Source organism: Hippocampus zosterae, chromosome 17 (assembly GCF_025434085.1).
Source record: "Hippocampus zosterae strain Florida chromosome 17, ASM2543408v3, whole genome shotgun sequence".
NCBI classification, from domain to species: domain Eukaryota; kingdom Metazoa; phylum Chordata; class Actinopteri; order Syngnathiformes; family Syngnathidae; genus Hippocampus; species Hippocampus zosterae.
Window position 1 is genome coordinate 14321336 of NC_067467.1, and position 22665 is coordinate 14344000.

At 39.4% G+C, this 22665-nt stretch overlaps 1 protein-coding gene across 1 annotated transcript; it reads right to left on the minus strand.

Moving 5' to 3' along the window:
- Positions 1-1671: 1671 nt before the first annotated feature.
- Positions 1672-22624, minus strand: prkar1aa (protein kinase, cAMP-dependent, regulatory, type I, alpha (tissue specific extinguisher 1) a). Its single transcript, XM_052049747.1, has 12 exons — positions 21947-22624; positions 16811-16998; positions 16233-16391; positions 15034-15125; positions 14887-14948; positions 14453-14499; positions 13127-13285; positions 11460-11520; positions 11254-11375; positions 10730-10811; positions 3679-6655; positions 1672-3520 (listed from the first exon to the last, which is right to left on the minus strand). The coding sequence occupies exons 2-11, from the start codon at positions 16982-16984 to the stop codon at positions 6483-6485; spliced, it is 1131 nt and encodes a 376-aa protein (XP_051905707.1). The 5' UTR covers positions 16985-16998; positions 21947-22624; the 3' UTR covers positions 1672-3520; positions 3679-6482.
- Positions 22625-22665: the final 41 nt, after the last annotated feature.

The following is a 22665-nucleotide window of genomic DNA, read 5'->3' on the forward strand; positions in this document are numbered from 1 at the left end:
GCCTTCAATTAGTTCAAGTGCTATTCATCTGATATATAGCACTGTGCTAATCTTTGTTTGCCGCTAACATTGTTTTGTAATTACGAGTAACCTTTATCACGCCATATAATTGAACGTAAATCAGAAAACAGTAAGACAGATGATGGCCTGGTGGGCCAGTGGTTAGCGTGTCGACCTCACAGAGCAGAGGAACCGGGTTCGATTCCAGCTCCGGCCTTACTGTGTGGAGTTTGCATGTTCTCCCCATGCCTGCGTGGATTTTCTCCGGGTACTCCGGTTTCCTCCCACATTCCAAAAACATGCATGGCAGGTTGATTGGACGCTCTAAATTGTCCCTAGGTGTGAGAGTGAGCGCGGATGGTTGTTCATCTCTTTGTGTCCTGTGTTTGGCTGGCAACTGGTTCAGGGTGTCCCCCGCCTACTGCCCGAAGACAACTGTGACAGACTCCAGCACGCCCTGCGACCCTTGTGAGGATAGAGCGGATCAGAAAATTGGATGGATGTTAAGACAGATCAATTTAGCACGATTAAGAAAAAATTACAAACCTAATTTCAAAAAAACTTTGCAGAAAGATGCATGAGTAAGAAAACTCAGTGAGAATCTGGATAAAAATGTAGGGACATGAATGTATTTTTAAAATACTTTTCCTAAGACATAATCGTGGCCCAGGGTGAATTTTAGCAAAAGGTCCATTTGCTAAGACAGGATCTCCTAGCCTTTGCTGTTCAGTTTTTTTTACATTAAATTTTAAAATAATTTGCATGGAGGAGGATATATTGTAGAGATCCTTTAAACTTGGGCCCCCTTGTCCCCTTATCTTAAGTCAACAGTCTCAAACTTGGGTCTTAATCACTCTAGACAGTGATTTCAAACTTGACCGGCAAATTGGTGCCGTTGTTAAATCCAGCTTCTTTCACCTTAGACAGCTGGCCAAAATAAAACATCTCCTCTCTCATGAACACTTTGAGACACTAATTCATGCCCTTGTCACATCCCGGCTCGATTACAGCAATGCCCTTTACTTTGGAGTAAGCCAATCCTCCATTAAGCGCCTCCTGCTGCTCCAGAATGCCGCTGCTCGCCTCTTGACTGGTACTCGTAAGAGGGAGCACATAACTCCTACTCTGGCATCACTTTACTGGCTCCCTATACATTTTAGAGTTATTTTCAAGACCCTGTTATTTGTCTTCAAATCTCTAAATGACCTAGCGCCACTTTACCTCTCTGAGCTCATACGCCCCTACACACCTGCCCGACGCCTCAGGTCTGCGGACCAGACATTATTGGCGATACCGAGAACTAGGCTGAGGATCAGAGGGGCTCGAGCCTTTTCCGTTGCTGGTCCCTGTCTCTGGAATGACCTCCCACTGAACATTCAGCAAGCCTCCTTGCTGCCCATCTTTAAAACCTGCCTCAAAACTCACTTGTCTTCTTTGGCATTTGACTCAGATTTGTTCTTGTTTTACTGTTCGGTCCTTTCTACCGTCTTTGTTACCGATTTGCTTTACTGTTGTATATGTTAGTTGTGCCATGTACAGCACTTTGTATGCAGCGATGGCTGTCTGAAAGTGCTCTATAAATACAGTTGAGTGGAGTTGAGATGTCACTTCTTAGAACACATCTAAACAAATTCAGATGCAAGGAATAAAAGGAAAGAAGCTTCAGCTATATGAGGATTACATCGTTTATTCACTACTATTCAAAACAAGTGAAATAAAGAAAAGGGGAATGTAACAATGAAAAATAATACATGTGATGTTTAAAAATGACACAAACATTAAAATGTGGAATGAAATAAAGTCACGGAAGAAACCCGAACTTGAGAAATGTTCTTGAGAAACAGCATCGGGATCAATGAAAAGGTAGCTCCTCACACAGGGAGTATACATGTACTAAAAGAACATCACCATGATTTTGATTTTTGCCTTCTGGTTGATCTTGGGCAGGGGGTCATCAACCATAAATGATTACAGAGTCATTTGGACCCATTTCCCCCAGATAAGACAACACGGGAGGCCACAAAACCCTTTTGATATCTCATTCAGCGCGTCCGCCATTTTGGATGTGGCCATAGCATTTGCCGGAAAATGTGCAAATTATTTTAGCATTCAATTTCCTAACCGCTCATCTTCACTAGGTTGTATTCCTAAAAATTATGTTACAATGGCTAAATACAAATCAAAACTTCAGTCGTAATCACATTTGTTCTGTATTTGAGCGTAAAACTGTTCTTGCATCGCAAGGCAACAAATGAATGAGACACGTTCACAACTAGCTCCACTTTGCCACATCCAGTCGCTGCCATGTTGACACCCGAATCACCAAATCAAGGTGGGCACTATCTTGATGAACCGGAAAGGCCATCTGTGGTCATACTTGCCAGTGAGTGTCGCACATTGGTGATTATGACCTTACTTTGAGCTAATGAATCATGCTTTCTTTTCACTGTCCATCATAATCTATATATTTAGATTCGGGGTTTTTTTTCATGATTTATTTTGTAACACCACCAAGAGAGGTGGCAATGAGCAAAGTGAGACTGTCGCTAGTGCTGTGGAGGGTTCAGCATCAAACAACCAGGACGGGACCTGAGGCGAACCACTTCCTCTGGAGGCATCGGCTATCTACGTTTCATATCCTTAAGCAAACTCATTGGCTGTTTCATCTATCAGTAAATATCATTATTTCCCCTGTTTTCCCTTCTTAAGATTTTTTTTCCTTTATCCAAAATAGATTTGGGGAATTTTCCTTGGCCCAAAAATGGGGGTTTAGATCAGGGGATGTTGTTGGATCTCTCAGCGTTGGTTTGTGAATCCCCTTTTTGAATGCTGTGTGATTAAAAAGTTATATAAATAAACTTGACTTGAAATGTGCTTCTTGAATGAGCCTGTCTTGACCTATACTTACTTTAAAGCAAGCATGAATGAACAGAAGAACAACAAAACTATGTTGTATGTACAGTGGCTTACAAAAGTATTCGGCCGCCTTGAACTTTTTGTCCTTGTGCGACATGTCATGCTTCAAACGTAAAGACATCAAGTTGGATTTTTTTTTTTTTTTAAAGAAAGAACCTCAAGTGGGAGGCATTCATGAAGTGGAGCAAAATTCACAATCTTTGCACTTTTTTAGAAATAAAAAACTGAAAATTTGGGAGTGCAAAATTATTCAGCCCCCTTAATACGTTGCAGATCTACTTTTTCCGCATTTATAGCTGCAAGAGATGAGAGCGTTTGTGATCAGCAGTTTTTAGATCTTACCACAGAGTCTCAATGGGATTCAGGTCTGGACTTGGACTTGGCCATTCTAAAACCTGGATTTGTTCAGTTTTGAAACATTATATTGTACATTTAAACTTTATGTTTAGGATCATTGTCTTGTTGGAAGATAAACGTCTGCCCAAGTCTCAGGTCTTTTGCAGACTCCAACAAGTTTATCTTTCAAAAAGAGCCAAATACAGGACCAATCTATCTACCCATTAATTTTAACCATCTTCTGATAGTCCCTGCTGAAGAAAAGCAGCTCCAGACCATGATACTACAACCATGTTTGACATTGAAGGTGATGTGGTCACCAAAAAAAAGTTGAGCATTTTGCCCAAAAAGTTCAATTTTGGTTTTGTCTGACCAGAGCACGCTTGGTTTGTCTCCCGGTGGCTTATGGCAGACTTCAAATTGGACTTTTTATTGTTGCATTTGAGTAATGGCTTTCTTCTTGACACTCTTCCATAAAGACCAAATTTGTGCAGTATACGACAAATAGTTGTCCTCTGGACAGATTACCCCTCCTCTGTAGTAGATCGCAGCAGTTCATCCAAAGTGATCATGGGGCTCTTGGCTGCATCTCTAAGCAGTCTCCTTAGACTCCTCCGAAGACTCTACTTGTCTGGGCTGAAATTTTAGAGCAGGGCTGACCAACATGGCCCGTGGGCACCAAGGAGCCCTCAAGGACTACATGAGTCGCCCGCGGGCCTATTCCAAAAATAGCTCACCAGTGATTTGACCAGTGGTTCTTAACCTGGGTTCGATCGAACCCCAGGGATTCAGTGAGTCGGTCTCAGGGGTTCGACGGAGCCTCTGCCATTGACGGTAAGATACACGTGACTCAACATATCAATCAGTTATGGCACCCCCACTTGCCATCACTGGCTGCAGATGATCACATTACATTGCTTGTCCAATCAGTGCTGTGGGAAATTAAGTTCGGTTAATCATTAACGTGTGACTGTCGTGATAGTACGTCGTACAATAAAAAAAAGTATACTTCTGTCTTGAAATGTTATTAACTTTTTTATGTTTTTAATAAATGTGTTTTTTTAAATATCTTGAATTTGTAAAAAAAAAAAAAAAGTATTTTTCACTCATGAAAAGGTTTGGTGAATGTATGTATTAACTGGTTGGGTTCAGTACTTCTAAAAAGGTTAAAAACCACTGGATTAGACACTGTGACTCTCCAGGGATGTTGTAGAAGTGATCATTTCAAGATGTGAATAGCAGCAGACATTTATCATAAGGTGTGGCCAATTGTTTCATTTTTCTCATTATTGTGAGAAATCGCGAATGTGAGCAGTGTTTTCTCAGAAATGAATATCATTCGTCATTAATTATAACATAAAGGGAGTTTAAGCAAATTAATTTCAAAAGTGCATACTATCAAAGTGGGAGCCCTGCGATTTAATCAGCAGCCAAGAATATACATTTCAAAATACATGTTCAAAGAGTGCTTTGCAATATGTTTAAAGCTTGTGTAAGCTTTTTATATCCCAATCCTGCGTTAAACTTATCCACAACCGTAACTTAAACCACTTTGGTGTGTCCCTTACGTCTTTTTTGTACTTTGTGTGTTTTAAACCTCCGAAACTATCATCGAGCAGGTGCATTTATCCTGAAATTAATTACACACAGTTGAACACCATCAGTCATTTAGGTCAACATTGGCTCATTCAGAAATCCTTAAGGACCTTCTGTAGTGTGTTGACTGCAATAACATTAAAAGAGACGAATACTATAACACGTGACACTTATCAGTTTTTTGAAGAAAGTTTAAAATATCCCATGAATTTCATTCCACTTCATAACTGTGTCCAATTCGGTGTTGCTTTTTCACCAAAAAAAAGTAAATTTCTAACTTTATATCCTTATGTTTGAAGCACAACTTGTGTATATATATTAAAATTGAGCTCAGACTGGCACCCAAAATTCCCGTTCCCTCATCATGTTCACTTTCTTTGCATTACCAGCACCTTCTTTTCATTGGTGGTAATGCACTCAAAGTATTTGCCAACTACCAAAAGACAGTAAAAGAATAAAAATAAATAAAGAGGGGAAACAGAAGAAAGAAAGAGAGGTAGTAGTAATAGTAGTAGTGATCGTCAATGTAATTATGGATGACTGCCGGTGGCCACCTTCTTTATAGCATGGTAATGCACTAACAGTATATGCCAAGCACCAAAAGAGTGTCGAAGAAGAGAAGGAAGCTGAAGAAGAGTAGTCATGGCAACAAATGTGTGACATATAGCTCATTCAGCATTTGCCAATGCCACAACAAGGATTTACAACACTAAAAGGCATAATCACTGAACGGGCTTCTACTTTTGGCCACAAAGTGACTCTGTATTTTTGTTAATATCAGCCATTTTAAACTAAGAAGAAAAACCTTTCCATGTTTATAAGTTTTCGACCATCAATACGGTTGGATTTGGAAATTCACTCTGACGCCCTAACAATACTGAGAGTGCGTGTGTTCTGAGAGGCTGAGCTCGCTCCCCTCCCATTAATTTCTGAATGCAGTCCATGTTATAAAGCAATCAGCAGCTCATGCTTGAACTGTTTCATTTCCTTATACTGCCTGATATGCTGGCCTCAGACGCTCCCTTATTGGGGCACTCTGAATGACCAAATAGCACTCCAGAGTATATTTCCAAATGCACCCATAACTAGGGTACAGGGATTTTGGGTGCAAGTTACAGTTCACCTGTTTTTTGGTCTTGTTTTTTTTTTTTATTTATTTACACAAATCCCCCCAAAATGCTACTTATATTTCGGACTGACATATGTTTTTTTCTTCTTCATGACACATTTTTTGACAAGTGCGACTTATGCTCTGGGGTGATTTAAAAGTCCGAAAAATCTAGTGTGGTGTGTGGATTTATGAGTGCATGTGTATGTGCAGGTTGGGCAGACACCGCCAATGGCCAAATGTTGTCAATTTAATATTTTTTTCACAATTCTATCAGCACTCTAGTGTATCTGTTATTTTTACAAACATGCCCTCTTTATTTTGATAATTCCTTAAAAGAGCTATTTTGGAGATATGAGGATTCCACCCAAAGCCATATCGAAAATAGTAAGTCACAGCAACTACTTCAAAGCTCTGAAAGGTATTCGAAGTGCACTCTGAAAAAAAGACCAAAAAGAGGAGAGAGGGGTAGATTACAAAATAAACCCAACCTGTGTCAGTGGATCTGAAACTAGTGGAAAGCCATTCAGACAGAGAGGGAAACAAAGCTGTTGTACTGCTGTATGTTTCTCTTTAGGATGTCGGAGCACGGGCCGAGGACTCTCTCAAACCGTGGCCGATCCAATTTGACACACTTGAGGGGTCCACATGCAACAACAGTGGCGGCACGTGGCCGGTTCATCAGTAGGGCAATCTCTCCTGAAAATAAGATAGACACACTTTAACACTGGTACATAAAATGTTGTTATGCTATTTTAAATACTTATGATCAGCAAGTTTTTAAAATTATTTATCTGTGTTTGGAATGTACTGTGATTTCTAATTAATTACCAGTAGCACTGTTCGTGTTAAAAAGTCAATGTTAAACAGGGTAGAGACTTTTTTTTTTCATTTTGCTGCTGACACCAGCAGGACCAGGACAGGAACACAACAAGACCATGGCGGTCTTGGCCATTTTCTTTTTTTTTTAGCAGGGGAAACAAACAGTCAAACACGTAAATGCAAAATGAGAATCTCGAAAGCAGATGTCATCCGCCACAATTCACAGTCAGACACTAAAGTACCGACCTGCCACACAGTGGATACTTGGAAAAAGTGTGATTGATTGTGAAAGGTTTCAGCACATAGGTTGGCATCCTAAGCACAGACATGATTTTTGTGATTTGCACTTCAGGGCCACTGTACCTAGGTGACTTGCTGCAATGGCTAAACTGCGACCCCTGGTGTTCTTATGGAGAAACAAAGTTTGGATGTGCCACATACAGCATTACATTATTGAACAACAAACAACAAGACACAATTGTCAAGGGGGAAAAAGTGGCTTGCTCTGGCCACTGCAGCTACATAGTAAAAATACAATAAGAACAAACGAAACGGAATAAATTAGAGAGTGTGGATATTTGAAAGGCTGTTGACAATAATAGACCCATTCATTTACTGTGCTTGGGCAAGATACTTTCTACACTTTTGTTATTTTTTTGCCAGAGTTAAAAATGATATTATAAATATAGTTATGTATTATTGTAAAACACAATATATAAACCGTTTTGGTATAGGTTGCCGGGAGCCCACTGGACCTTCCTTGGTAAATGAAAACGTTATTTTTCAAACAGAAATTTTGAATCACAGCAATAAAATGAATTGGTGTGAGAGATTAGACATAGTTGGGCCTCATCACATGAAAGAATATTGAAAAATTTGCAAAACAAACAGTCGAAAACAGAGACGTTCGAAAACCGAGGTTTGACTTTAATTATAAGAACAGAATGAAGATGAAATAAAACAAAAATAAAATGATGAAAATCAAAGTACTGTAAATTCCGGGCTACAGACCGCACGATAAAGAGCCGCATGCTCAGATTTATGAAGAAAACTCAATTTTGTAATTATATGTGCCGCACCATATTATAAACCACTGCCCAATAAGTGGGAGGGGGTTTGCTTCTGCGTCCCTGCAGCCTGGAGTGCCTCCGGGTGAGGCCGCTGACGCGGTCCCCTGCTGAACCCCCGCAGAAAAAAAACGCAAAATTTCTCAAGGTTAAAATAATCTCCATATTTTTATGAGCATGATAAATGCATTTGCACAACGAAATTACGCAGAAACACATAATAAGAGGCCAGACAAAGAGAGATCTTGATGTGCATTTGCGTAATTACGAGGAGAAATACTGCAGCCCACTAGGCTTTAAATAGCATAATGAAAATCATATAAATGGGAAAAGACATATGAAATTATTTCTATAGTCAGCCGCTTAAAAATGATCATTGGTGGCAGCTTTAGGCCTGATGCTGCGCGGCTCAAAACACAGGTAAAATATGTTTTCTCGTGGCCGCTTGTTTTCACTATGATGGGGGAGTCACCTTTTTTATTTACAGTCCGAGTGAGAATCAAATCAAATGTCAGAGGGTCTTCGTCCATATTTATTATTTCATCTGGGTTGATGGAATTCTCCGCTATATTTGTTTGTGTATGTGCGGAACGAAGCAAGTTTGTCCTCGTCATTGGGAGGGAGCTGCTGACACAACGTCGTGCGTGCCCTCATAGACATGCTTCCATTTCATGAATCTATAACACCACGACGAAAAGCTGCATCATATGCTTTTCGTCTGGTATTCTCCATGTTGATCAGGGTTAGAAGAAAGACTGAAATAAGGAAGTTGTGATTACCGGTAATTTCATTGGACCCAGTGGCGGGCCGTGCATTTCAACCTTAGGCCTTCAGTGACGTCACGTACATTAACACAATATGGGCTCGTCAAGCAGCACTTAATTTCAGGAGCATTTAAAACCATCAAGTAATTAAGAGCAGGAAACTAAATTTACAGATATTGTTAAAAATAAAAAGATGATTTAAAAATATAAAATAAAATGCCACCCAAATTACGCCGTGTGATCTGAAACAAGTCTGTCCAATAAATTGCGCAATGTCGCAGTTTCATATAAGACACCAACCAAACAATAACAAAACAAACTATTCTTTGAAAAGAAAGTTAACAGATCATTTGCATTTTGAGAATAGGCTATTCAACAGCAAATAACTGAAAATGTTGAGCAGCTGAGATGGAACGAACTTTAATGCACGAAGGTGACTACAATGCGCCATTATAAATTGCAGGTGAGCAGATTTATTTGATACATTTTTGTATCTTTGTCATTCTATTTCGTTACCATTAATTTAATACTAACTAAATAAAATGACAAGAAGAAATGCAAAATAAAATTCATTTACTCATCAATGTAGTGCCTGTTCACTGAGCTACAAATCTACATGAGTGTCCCCAAACGTTTATAAACGCACCGTAGCTTGTAAGTGCTGAGCTGTGCTTCGATGTTTCCTTGCTGCCTTGGTAAAACAACTTAAATGGGTAAATCCAGTGTGGCTCCAAACACCAAATCGGTCCGTTGCAACCAATCGGCATTCCCAGCAGTACAATTTGCAGCGTTTCTCAGAGACTGTGAGCCACAGTTACCATTCATAATTGCTCGTCTGAAAATGACGGACAATCCCTTTTCCTTGCTGGGACAGGCTAGCTAGCGCAGGAGTTGGGCGACCTCTTCGCACAATATCCAGCTTTTCGTGGAAGGTCTGTCTTGAAAATTGTGTGGAAAGTAGTTCTGCAACCAGATCAACATCTTCTCCTTCAGCCATATTGGTTTAAAATGCAGGGATAGCTCTAGCAGGCGCTAATCCAATCACCGAAGCATACGTCGAGTCTCGATGTAAGGCCTTCTAGCTGGCCCTGGTACGCAGACTCGTGATCTGATTGGCTATTGCAACCTGACTGTGTCCGTTCATTTACAGCGCACGCTGCTCTGTTTAATCTGAAGGCCCTGAGCAAGTTTAATTTACCTCTAAACACAAGCAGGCTGAAATATGATTGTTAAAAACTCTACCATAATAAATAAATTATTTATCGAATGGCTTTCAATGTTATTTAAAATAACCGTCCTTTCAATGTTATTTAAAATAACATTGAAAGCCACTGGACTAAGTGGAAATAATATGACATAAAGAATACAAAGAATAATTTTGTTTCCATATTTATGAAAATAAAATAACAAATTAAATGTGTTATTCTCAGAAAAGAAATGTATTAAATTTACTTTTCTGAGAATGTTTAGGCGAGCAGAGAAGGCCTTGCTGGCCCTGACGGAACGCCACTGATTGGACCCCTATTCATTTTATTGGTCGACTGTTGCCAGGTAACACATTTTTTCCCGCTACGGCAAAAAGAGCTGAAGTTGTGATTAGTCATACAATCTCATTGGACCTCAATAAAAGACTCATTCATTTTATTGATCCATGTTTTTCCCGCGATGGAAAAAAATAAAAATAAAAATGCCGCTTCATATAACATGCCGCAGTGTCGAAAGTGTGGTAAAAAAAGTAGCGACTTGTAATCCGGAATTTACGGTAAGTTAAAAATTGTAAATAAAATAATAAACAGAACTTCAAAGCTAAATTCAAAACGTGGGTCTCGAAATTGCTTTTATAAACAAGAATGTCCTCTTGCGGCCTTCAGTGATGTGGCAAGAAACATGAGTTTGTGTCTTTGTGTCATTAAACTTGCTGTGGCAGGGTGCCTGGATGGGAAGATGTGTCAAAGTATGTATAAATGCTTTCAGACACACTGTGTTAGCGATGTTTTCAAGTGATGCATTTAAGATACTCGATAGTTCAAAATTATAAACTGTATTGATTCCCTTGTAGAATAGATGATTAATGACAGGGTTTGGTAGAGGTAACGGTTTTCTACTTGACTGGAACTTACCAAAGTAATCTGATGGTCCAAGTTTGCCAACTTCCACAAACTCCTGATCCTCGGACCGCCTTTGCAGCACTGCTGCTGTCCCCTAATACGACATCAATCATTACAACACAATACAATACATGCTGATTTATATAGCGCTTTCACAACAGCGGTAGCTGTAACAAAGCACTTAACAAAACAGTTAAAATAAAGTAAAATAATAAACACAACACATAACATAAAACACGGACAGTCGTGCAGTCCTAACCACTTTTTCTGTACTTTACACATTACTTGAATTACATTTCAAATAAACGTAATGTAAAAATATAATCAGTGGAGTGTATAATCGCAACCTCTTGATGTAATGTAAACGCAATCTATACATGTATCATTACATTACGGTGTACGAAGGGTGTCTGGCATGAATGCTGATTTCTGCAATAGCTGCCGGTCATCCCTCTCACTTTAGCTGGGTGAATATTGAATCAGAATTGTGAACTGGGATATGCAGTGCAAAATCAGCCTCAGAAGATGGTGTTTACCTCCAAGATGATGAAAAACTCATCACCGGGCTCTCCTTGCACAACAATTTTCTGGTCATCCTCAAACTGCACCGTCTCCAAAGCATCGGCCACAGTCAGGCGCTCCCATTTGTCCAAAGACTCTGTTAACATGGTCAGGAAATATGAAGCATGCACTAAAAACGGGAAACTTAATTTCTAAATGCAAAACAAATATTTACACTCACCTAAAATTGAAACTTTGCTCAGAAACTCCTCATACATCTTTCGCTTCCTTAAAGTGCTTCCCTACAAATCAAATACAAAACATCTTTGATATGTACAGTTGATGTGTACATATTGTATATGTGTATATATTAGAGCTGTCAAACGATTAAAATATTTAATCTAATTAAAAAGGCAACTGTCATAATTAACTCAAATGGACTAAAACATTAATTGTGATTACTCACACATTTTTTATCATTTCTGAATTTCCTTTTACATTTGTTGTCCTATTTTCCCCCATTTTAATGCTCTCATCAACATGGATTCATGAATCAGTTTTCTATGTGCCAAATGCAAATATTTACTGAAATAACAATTTCGATTTTCAATTTTACATGAACATTTTTCACTTGGAGCAGTTATTCACACATAATCTCTCACACAATATTACTATCCATCAACAACAGTGAAAACAATGTTTTGTTACACAACAGCTGCTTTAACAGCTTTTTAAATAAAATCAAAACAGCAATATAACATTATAAAGTGCACATCTAAGGTAAACTAGTACTCAGCCTATAGTAGATTTAAACCATGGTAGCATACTTCGTTTTTCTCAAGTTTACTTTGAACACAGCAGTCCGTTTCTGTATGTTTGTTGAAGAATAACGAGACACCGGACACCAGCGTTCATTATGTGCCGCTGTATTCCAAACTGCCCGCCGTACAAAAAAGCGCACGCACTTCCCCCGTGCTGCTGGGGCAAACCATTCTGAACGGTGTGTGTGTGTGTGTGGGGTGGGGGTCACTCCCCCTAACACAGTCAGGCTGTTGATTGTGTTGGTCCTTCTTGTGCGGAGGTCTCTCTACAGTTTTTGTGTAGACCTCATTTCGAATGACTACACTTGGTTCGATGACAACACTGGAGACGTTTTATTTTCCCTAGGTCGCTACCACTGTCAGACACAGAGAAGCTCCACCCGCTCTTTTTACATGGACGCAGAACACTGTAACCTTCCACACAAAATAGTTCCAAACAAGTAACAATCGTGTCAGTGGCATACATTGTATACCTGTATGATACAGAGAGAGAGAGAAGAACACATAACTTTGGTCTTGTCAGTGGAGCAATCGGGCAACTTTTTAAAAGTAAACTTTCCATTCATAAACTCTTTAAGTATCCGTTTTCGGTGTCTCATGCTGCCATGGCTGGAAAAACAGACATGGGCGTGGACTTCTGCAGCGCGCTTGTTGTTTTGTTCTGGTGTATTTATAGAGCAACGTAACATCCGCTTGTGACGTGAGCCGCGTTAATCTCGCGAGAAACATTTTAAATCCGTTAAAATTCATTTAAATTAATGCCAATAAAAACGCGCTAAACTGACAGCTCTATTATATATGTATAATATGTTCGTGTACATAATGAGCCTAGGGGATGTGGATTACATACGACAATTTGAAATTTTGGTTCAGACTTTAGCAAGCATCATGGAACTTGACATGCTTGATTTGCTTTCGCAGGCCACATAAAATGATGTGGCGGGCCAAATTTGGCCCCCGGGCCTTGACTTTGACACCTGAGGCCTAGTGTATGTATGTACCGTATCCATGTGTACATGTGTGTATAAAATTTAATCAACAATGCAGTAATTAATATTAGCATGCATTATGAAAAAGCACTGCTTACCATAAGTATTCTCCTGTAGCTGTCTCTGTCAATGCCCCACAACTTGACATCGGACCTCGCGCGAACAGTAGCTGCCCGTGGGGTCCCATAGATCAGCGCAAGCTCCCCAAAACTTCCACCCTCACCAATGCTGGTCACCCATTCGTTGTTCACATATACCTGCAAGGAGATGCACCAAACTTGCAGTCACTATTATCCAACACAATTAAGTGTTAAATCCATGTGTAAATGTACATGATCTTGTTGGGTACAGTTGCTTTTGGCATTTTTGAAAATGTTACCCAGTTATAGAGCACTATACATTCAAACGTATCTGTTAGAGTGGGTTTCTCAGAAGATCTGCCTGTTACTGTTTAAAATGTAATTCTGAGTCGGACCTATCCACTACTAAAATAAGCACTCAGTTTCAAAAGGGTTGGTCGCTACTGCATTGGAGTATCTTTTCTGACGTAATTCTTTATGTTTCATACGTTGCATCATGGTAGTGTGTTGCGAAAAAAAACAGCTTATTTGACATGTACCATATTTTCCGCCCTATAAGGCACACCTTAAAAGCATGAGAACACCATGATAATGAATTTTATTTAATTGGAAATATGTACAATAAAGGAAAGAAAATTGTTTAGAATATATATTTTTATTCTGAATAAATAGTTGGGAGATCTTGTTGCAGAGAGTGACGTCGCCTATGCAACAAGTTACAGTTTAAGCCAGCATCTCTCACACACACACACACACACACACACACACACACACACACACACACACACACACACACACACACACACACACACACACACACACACAAAAGTCAGCGGTATGAACAAAGACTGGAGGAGAGGGCTTGTCGCATTTTGCCATCTGCAATTAACTATGTCCTTGCACCTCACTACTCTGTTTGCATGATAGCGTCTGGTTTGTTTTATTTTAAGTAATAACCTTCACATGCGACACTACTAGAAGGCAGTGCTACTTCGGTGATGCAGAGAGAGAGCATGGGGTTTGGAGGGAATTTGGTGGTTGTAATGAATCTGAGGAAAGCAGTTGCTAAATAAAGAGGTCTTGAGTTGAAATACAAGTTAGGTTTCAAGGTAACGCCAGTAGCAGAGGATGGTGAGCAACCACAGAGTTCTGCCACTTTTTTTAAGAAGGAAACCTCTACGAAAGCTGGAAAGATGAGGTTGGAATTTGTACAAGAGTCGCACACCAATAAGCTCTGAGCTGCTAATCATTAGCCTGTTGACTGTTCTAACATGCCCCCTTATAAAAAGCCTAGCAAATGTATGCTGTAAACAGTTGCACCCAAAAATATGAAAGTAATCTTACATCCATTTCTCCCAAGTCGATAACATAGAAGTTGTCTCCCTCATCACCTGAAACAGGAAAAAAATAATAGGTGTTTGTGAGGTTTTGTGTGACGAGTGATTTTTAGGCACGACACTTAGACTGTATAAACAGAGAGTGAATTTTAATATAACCGAATCAATGCTATTTTGGGGGAAACACCTTTACCTTATTCGTAAATACATATTGACGGCACTACTCGGAAAGCAGACATGTAAACAACACTGCACCTTACACTATATTAAAATATACATGAGTGTACATTCCTTGAAACCTAGCTTTTTTTCCTCTAGAGATGGTCTTTTATTGTATTTATTTATATGTTTTCTTATTTTCATTAAGTTAAAAATATTATTACATAGACATTAACTGACTCATATGAAATAAGAGTTTTCAGCCATATCGACCAGCCCTACCTTGAATGATGACTGTTTCTCCAGCAATGTAGTTGACAGAAAACATGGCATCAAATATGTCACTGAAAGACCAAAAACAATTGTTTGATGAGCAAGAAATGTTCGTCGAGGATTGTTAGCGGTGCACCGACTAGAATGATGTGATACCTTCTCTCGTTGCTGTCTAAGTGGGCAAATAGGATGTTTTTTTCCATGGCTTTGCCCAGAGCTGCCATCGTCTTGTAGTCTTTTGGGATGACCTGGTCGAGAAAGAGAGAAAGCAAAGACAGAGTGTGACTGACAGAGACTTCAAGAGGGAGAGAAGCGTGTGATGGAAAAGTGGTTAGGACTGCATGACTGTCCCTGTTTTATGTTATGTGTTGTGTTTATTATTTTACTTTATTTTAACTGTTTTGTTAAGCGCTTTGTTACAGCTGCCGCTGTTGTGAAAGCGCTATATAAATTAGCATGTATTGTATTGTATTGTATGTCTAGTGTGGAAATTCATGACAAATTTTGTCAGGATAATCCAGAATGTATTAACTGTATTTACCGCACTATAAGGCACACCTAAAAGCATTCAACTTTCTCAAAAGTCGTCAGTGAGCCCTATAATCGGATGGGCCTAATATAAAGAAACTGTAACACTCTTTCTATTCCCCATTGAGCTGTTTCCCTGTTAGTGTTCCATCGCCATCTAGTGGTGATTATTAGCAGGAACCAATTGTAACCTAAAAGGGTTCTGCCCGACACGAATCGACATGCACATTTGCCAACACACACTCAAACCAACAACTACTTGGTTCGCTCTAAGCAGCCCTGAGCTTGCCTCCACGGCCTACGTCCCGTGCGTAGGTGACATTAGGGCGTTGCGGCAGCATTAACATGAGGGCGTCCAAATTCTGTGATTCTCCGCTTTGCTATCCAATGTTTATTAATGATGCACAACATGCAAATGTTGACCTGCAAAGTATCTACCTTGACCAACTCTTGTGTAAAACAGATGAGGGGTGTTGTATTCTCACTGGAGAGATTTCCGGTTCTTTCAGTTTAACCGGTGAAGATAAATTGCAAAATATATGGCAGAAAGGAGGATTATTTTCTTGGTCGGTGACCAATTCATCCTGCGCATTCCCAACACTGTTTGTTTATCAGATGTACACTTTGCTGTGAAGCAGTTTACACTGCAAACATGACAAAAGGTGCCCAACTCAAACATCCATGTGACATTTTTACATGACACACAAATGAGAACATTCTCAAAATAAAACAGAAAAGACCAAAAACATTCAATGCCCAAACCAAGGTAAGCTAGTCCAGCATTCACTTCCATGTGCAGATTTGCAGCGGTGCATTTTAGCACTGACCTTTCTGACATACGAGGCAGCGTCTTCCTCCGTGTACACCTCAGCACTGATAGCGCCCCTCCTGCTCCTGCCCCTCACCACAGGATTCATAGGTGGTGAAACTTCATCTTCACGCGAGTCCGTGGACTTCTGCTGTAACACCATCTGCTGGACCTCCTCCTGTTGGTGGAAAGAGCATCAACAGTGTCACGGGGTTCATTTTCTTGACAGTTATTTTACTTTACACAAGCGGACACGGCACCATTGCTGCTGTGATTGCACCTTATTCATTACAACATGCGAATGATTAACAATATGTGGCATCACATACAACAATTTAAACAATAGACTATACAAAACAAGCCAGCATAAGGGATGGAAAAACGATTACACACATTTTTCACAGTCAAAGGTGTCATCACACACATTGTCCCACTGTGATTGGAGAAACAACACAACGCTAATAAAATCTAAATAAAATAATTGTTTTGTTTTCAAAATGTCATTCACCCCTACATTTTTTTTACCAGTTTTGAAGGTCACAGGTAAGATGAAGTCTATCTCAGCTTTTAATAGATGTATTTTGCATAAGAAACAACCTTCGCCAGTTTTTCAAAGAGGTCCTTGAGAAACGCCATGGGTCGTTCAGGCTGGGCTGTGCACAGCTGGACAATGCAGTCTTTCAGCACCCGCTGAATGTTGTGCTTTTGAACATAGACTTCGCACTCCCGCAGCTTACGCTCATCCTCTTTGTTTGTACTACAGGAAGCCATCCTTCTCTTGTGATCTACAACAGGAGCAGAGAGAAATTAAAATGTGTGGTAGTAGAAAGGACAAAAGCTTAAATAGGGTTCCCACTCGCTTTTTATTTATGGTCCTTTTAATGACTTTTGAGGACCAATTTAGCCATTTTTTAAAGGACTTTTCTCCATTCAGCGGGGGATTCACAGTGGATTTAATGCCCGCTCAGCAATACGCGGGCTGAATAAAAAGCCACTTATCACTGAGTTGATGTTCAAATCATTGCTGCCAAAGGAAGGGCACATCTTTATTTTTAGGAATACTGTCCTGATCATAAAACCATTATCAGGTGTGCAGGAAGTGTTCGAAGTATTGTGTCAATGTTCTTACTTATAACTGCAATTAAAAAACAACAACATGGGAACATTATCCAGAGATGGGCATTCGAGCGATGGGACGAAATGGTCCCTCCATCCGTCCCAGACGGACGGACGCCCATTTTGGGGATGGAGGACAAGACTTTTTTTTTTTTTAAGATGGACTAAGCAAGGACGGAAGTGGGCTTTCGTCCATCCTCGTAATCATTCCTAACCAGGTCATGTACCTACGGATGCCCATTTCACCAACGACTGACAGAAACACGTCCAGCCTGATTTGCGCGTTTTATCCGCTAATATACTACTTCAACCCGAATGTGAAACATCATGACATGCACCTTGTCTCGTGTTTATATGTGTGAGGGAGTGACTTTGCTTTGCTTCAAGCGGACAAGAGAAGGAGCACTCATCCTCCATTCAAAAAAAGTTTACACATCACCAATGAGTCGAGTGGCTGACGGTGGTTGTGTTGAGAGCTATCTTGGTTGGCGCTTACACAGTTGTGAATAATTCAATCAAGCCGGTTAAGAAAGCTGTCTGTGTTGTTTGCCTCTCTGTCCTGTGCACACCATAACTGTGTTAGGGGTTTTTTCCCCCTTTGTTTAAATTTATTCAGCTGCGTCTGCTTATTCATGTGTATGCGTGTGACGTATGCTTTCGACGCCGTGGGCAGGTGGCCAAAAGTTCATTTCAACTTACTCGGGTGAAATGTGTTAAGGACAAAAATTAGAATTGCCTTGGAATGCTTCAAGCACACCACTGCTCACACAACACACATACTGCGTAGGGAACATGCCAGCGGAGCACAGGGAGGTGTGGGTGGACTTATCTATTAAATACAACACATCACTCTCTGTGGAGAGGGTTTTTTTCCACAGCCAGCGACATCCGCTGGCCAAAGAGGACCGGCAGTGTCAGTGCCAGCTTTGACAAGCTGGTCTTCCTCAACAGAACATGTCCCTTATTGGGGTACCGCACCTTCAAAAGGCAGTTTGAGAAGAAGCAACAGGAGGCCGACTACGAACTGAAAATAATAAAGTATGTTTTTGTGTGTGTTAAATTGTCCACACTGTTCATAATTTATATCATTGATGTATAAAGTGGTACACACTGGTTCACACAATTGTGTGCTAGCCTCTTGTACACTTGTTTTAGTGCCGGTCGTAAATTAAAATGGTGGTGACTTGAATAGGGATTCGCGTGTGAGTGGAAAAGCATTCAAATATGGAATTTAAACATTTGCACTCGGAACAGAATGATATTTTGCAATGCTCTTGCGTACACTGGCCCATTAATTAAAAGAGTTCAAGACATACTGCTGTACTGTGTATCTATGTGGAGGAAGAGTGCAGACACGTGTGGCCTGTCCGTCCGGTAAATGGATGTGAATAGGAAATGAGCCAGCTAATGGTCTTTAAATAATGTTCATGAATTCTGAAATCTTTGCTGTCAGCCTCTCTACCACAATTCTACGGTCATTATGCTCGTTCTCCAATTTCACTTCCCAGCACCAGTGCTTTAAATTGAACAAGAATGAATGATTGATTGATTTATTTATTTATTTATTTATATCAGAAATAGTCCTAAAAAATTGATTATCCAGAGTATTTTATCAAAGGCAAAAATACTATTTTGTAAAAAAACTGCAGAAATAGCAACTGAATTTAATGAGTATTTTGTCAACATCGGCAGTAACCTAGCAAAACAAATTCCTGATCCAACAAACTTGTTTGAAATAGATAGATACGTAGAAAAAACTCCTCCACGATGTTCCTTACTGCTGTAAAACAAGAAGTATCAAATATTATAACAACTTTTAAAAATAAAAAGTCAACTGATTGCTTTAATATTGATATGACAATAATCAAGCAGATTATAGAATATGTAGTTCGACCTTTCACGCACATATGCAACATGTCATTCAATGCTGGTATCTTTCCATCAAAAATGAAAATTGCTAAAGTTATTCCAATCTATAAAAGTGGAGAAAGACATCTGTTTACAAATTATAGACCAATATCACTACTACCACAATTTTCAAAAATATTAGAAAAACTATTTTCTCGCAGACTTGATAGCTTTATACAAAAGCATGCGCAGTTAAGTGAGAATCAATATGGCTTCAGGGAAAAACAGACCACCTCAATGGCAGTTATGGAGTTCGTGGAAGCAATAGCCACTAATATAGACAACAAAGAATTTACTGTTGGGGTTTTCCTAGATCTAAAAAAAGCTTTTGACACAGTAGATCACAGTATATTATTGAAAAAAATAGAAAGATATGGCATTAGAGGTGTAGCTTATAAATGGATAAAAAGTTATTTAGAAAACAGATATCAGTACGTGCAACTCCACAATAAAAAAACGAATCAACTGAAAATCACTCACGGAGTTCCTCAGGAGTCAGTGCTTGGTCCAAAATTATTCATCTTATATATAAATGATATCTGCAAGATCTCAAAACAATTTAAATGTGTCCCATTTCAAACTTTCTACTGTTCTGGAATAAATCTGAAACCGCTCCTGACAACCGTAGAAAACGAATTAAACAAATTAAAAAACTGGTTCGACAGAAATAAATTGTCACTTAACCTAAAAAAAAAGTTAATTGTTTTTGGCACAAGACCAATCAAACACCAGGCTATAATTATGGTAAACTCAATTGAAATAGAAAGAGCGTATGAAACCAAGTTTCTCGGATTAGTAATAGACTCAAAACTATGTTGGAAACCACATATCGATAACGTAAAAAGAAAAATAGCCAAGACCGTAGGGATCCTCTACAAAACCAAGGAAGTGCTAAATAAGAGATCTTTGTACACATTATACACTTCATTATTATTACCATATATGACCTACTGTGTGGAAATATGGGGAAATGCCTGCAAAACAAACACACTCCCTATTCTCAAACTACAAAAAAAAGCAATTCGAATTATTAATAGATCAAAATATACGGAACCCACAAATCCACTATTTATCAAATTAAATACGATGAAATTTTATGACCTGGTTGACTTTAAAATCGCCCAATTAATGTACAAAGCACACAATAACCTGCTCTGCCAAAACATTCAGATGTTTTTCGTAATTCGAGAAAGCAACTATGAATTAAGAGGTACCAACTTATTAAAAAAACTCAAAACAAGAACAAACATCAAGCAAAGAAGTGTATCTAGCAAAGGTGTTAATCTGTGGAATAATCTCGAAACGGACCTGAAAATGAGTAAATCGCTTGCTGAGTTCAAAAACAAATTTTAAAAAAATAGTACAAACAACCTACATCAATCAGAGTTAAAATGATAAATTCTAAACATTAAATATAATGATAAATCAGAACTAAGTTGATAAATAGAGAAAGGTATTGAAATATCCATTATGAATACAAGAGAAAATTGACACAAGAGTGCCAGGGTGTGGATGTATATAATCCCGATACAAACCAAGTTGTAAAAATATCACGGTTAAGGGTAAAGTATGAGCCTTAATGGAGACTTCTTCTTACTTTTTTCTTTTCAGATTGATATAAAAATGATTTAGTAGATATGAACACATAACGGGTAGGACTAGATAAGTTTTTTACTTCATCCTACTCCCTTGAACATAATAACTGTGTTGAATGAAGACTGGTTTCTTTTTTACTTTTTTATCTACCTTATTTTCTGTCAAACTATTACTGTATATGTTTTATGTTCAATAAACAAACAAACAAACAATTAGCATTACATATACATTCTTTATGACTATTATTGAACAGGGCGGCCCGGTAGTCCAGTGGTTAGCACGTCGGCTTCACAGTGCAGAGGTACCGGGTTCGATTCCAGCTCCGGCCTCCCTGTGTGGAGTTTGCATGTTCTCCCCGGGCCTGCGTGGGTTTTCTCCGGGTGCTCCGGTTTCCTCCCACATTCCAAAAACATGCATGGTAGGCTGATTGGACGCTCTAAATTGTCCCTAGGTGTGAATGTGAGCGTGGATGGTTGTTCGTCTCTGTGTGCCCTGCGATTGGCTGGCAACTGATCCAGGGTGTCCCCCGCCTGCTGCCCGAAGACGGCTGGGATAGGCTCCAGCACCCCCCGCGACCCTAGTGAGGATTAAGCGGTCCAGAAAATGGATGGATGGATGGATATTATTGAACATTAGCAAAAGTGCTTGATTGAATTTACGCATTTTGAATTAATTGTACGTTACGCGTTTTTAAAACTAACGCGAAGAAAACCAAGTATTAAGCGGTCGCTCACAGAGTAATTGAACTGATCTGGTATCGCTCACAGAGTAACTGAACTCATCTGGTATCGCTAACTTTCTTCAGGCTAACTCTTTGCATACTTATAATAAAGTTTATTATCAGTACAAACCACTGTCGGTGTTTGGGAGGTTATAACCCCTGTCTATGAGATGATAACAAAATTACAATGATGCAAGTCTGAAAGTAAGTCATATAATCGACATAAAATATTGGAATGTTTATTTTCCGAGCAAAGCTAACTTTTAAACCACATAAGCTAACACCCAAGACGACGGAAAGTGGTAAGTGCAGACATCTATAATATCCACTTCTTTTATTCAAAAACGTTTACACGTTGCAGCTCAAAATGCAAACTTGACACAAGTCCTTACCAAGTCCCGCTCGGAGCGTTCCCTGTTTGTTTTCTTTTCGGGCCGTAGAGAACTACTTCCGCTAACACGGTTTCACGCTAACTTCCTGTTTTTAGAAGAACTGCACAGCGTCTGTTCACTTTCTGTGTACTGTGCTCGGTTACATAACGTTCAAGCGATCCGAGTTCAAGCCGCTGTGGACCGTCTTCTGAAAATGGACGGAGTATTCTTCAGGATTCTGATCATAAAAATGACTGCAACTTTTTTCTTTCGTTTTTCATTTCTTTCTTTCTTTTAGTCTTTTTATTTATTTGTTTGCGTACGTATTTATTGCTTAATACATTATTACCATCTATCCCAACTGACTGGGCAAGGATGAGTGTACCCCCTAAAATGGTCGCCAGCCAATATCAGCGCATATGTAGAAAAAACAAACAAACGTTCACATTCACACTCAGACAATTAACCTGCAATTGACTGGCAACCATTTCAGAGTTGTTCAATCATTCAATAAAGTGGGTGGCGGAGTGGTTATTCTGGCTTCTTCCCCACATTCTGGCAACCAGTGGTGGGTGGTGCATTTTGGACCTGGACCTTCAGTGCGGACTAAATTGACCTGCCAACTCTCACTAATAAATAAACGCACGCCCCATACATTCACATCTGAAATTATTGCTACATTATAAGTAAGAGTGTAATGTACTGTATGTTGTTCCGTCCAAATGAGATGCTAACCCAAT

Excerpts from the sequence above, each read along its gene's own strand:
- prkar1aa (XM_052049747.1), bottom strand. The coding sequence starts at position 16,984 with ATGGCTTCCTGTAGTACAAACAAAGAGGATGAGCGTAAGCTGCGGGAG. Across the intron at positions 16,392-16,810 it reads TCTTTGAAAAACTGGCGAAG|GAGGAGGTCCAGCAGATGGT; the intron begins GTTGTTTCTTAT and ends TTCCACCAACAG. Across the intron at positions 15,126-16,232 it reads CTGCCTCGTATGTCAGAAAG|GTCATCCCAAAAGACTACAA; the intron begins GTCAGTGCTAAA and ends TTTCTCGACCAG.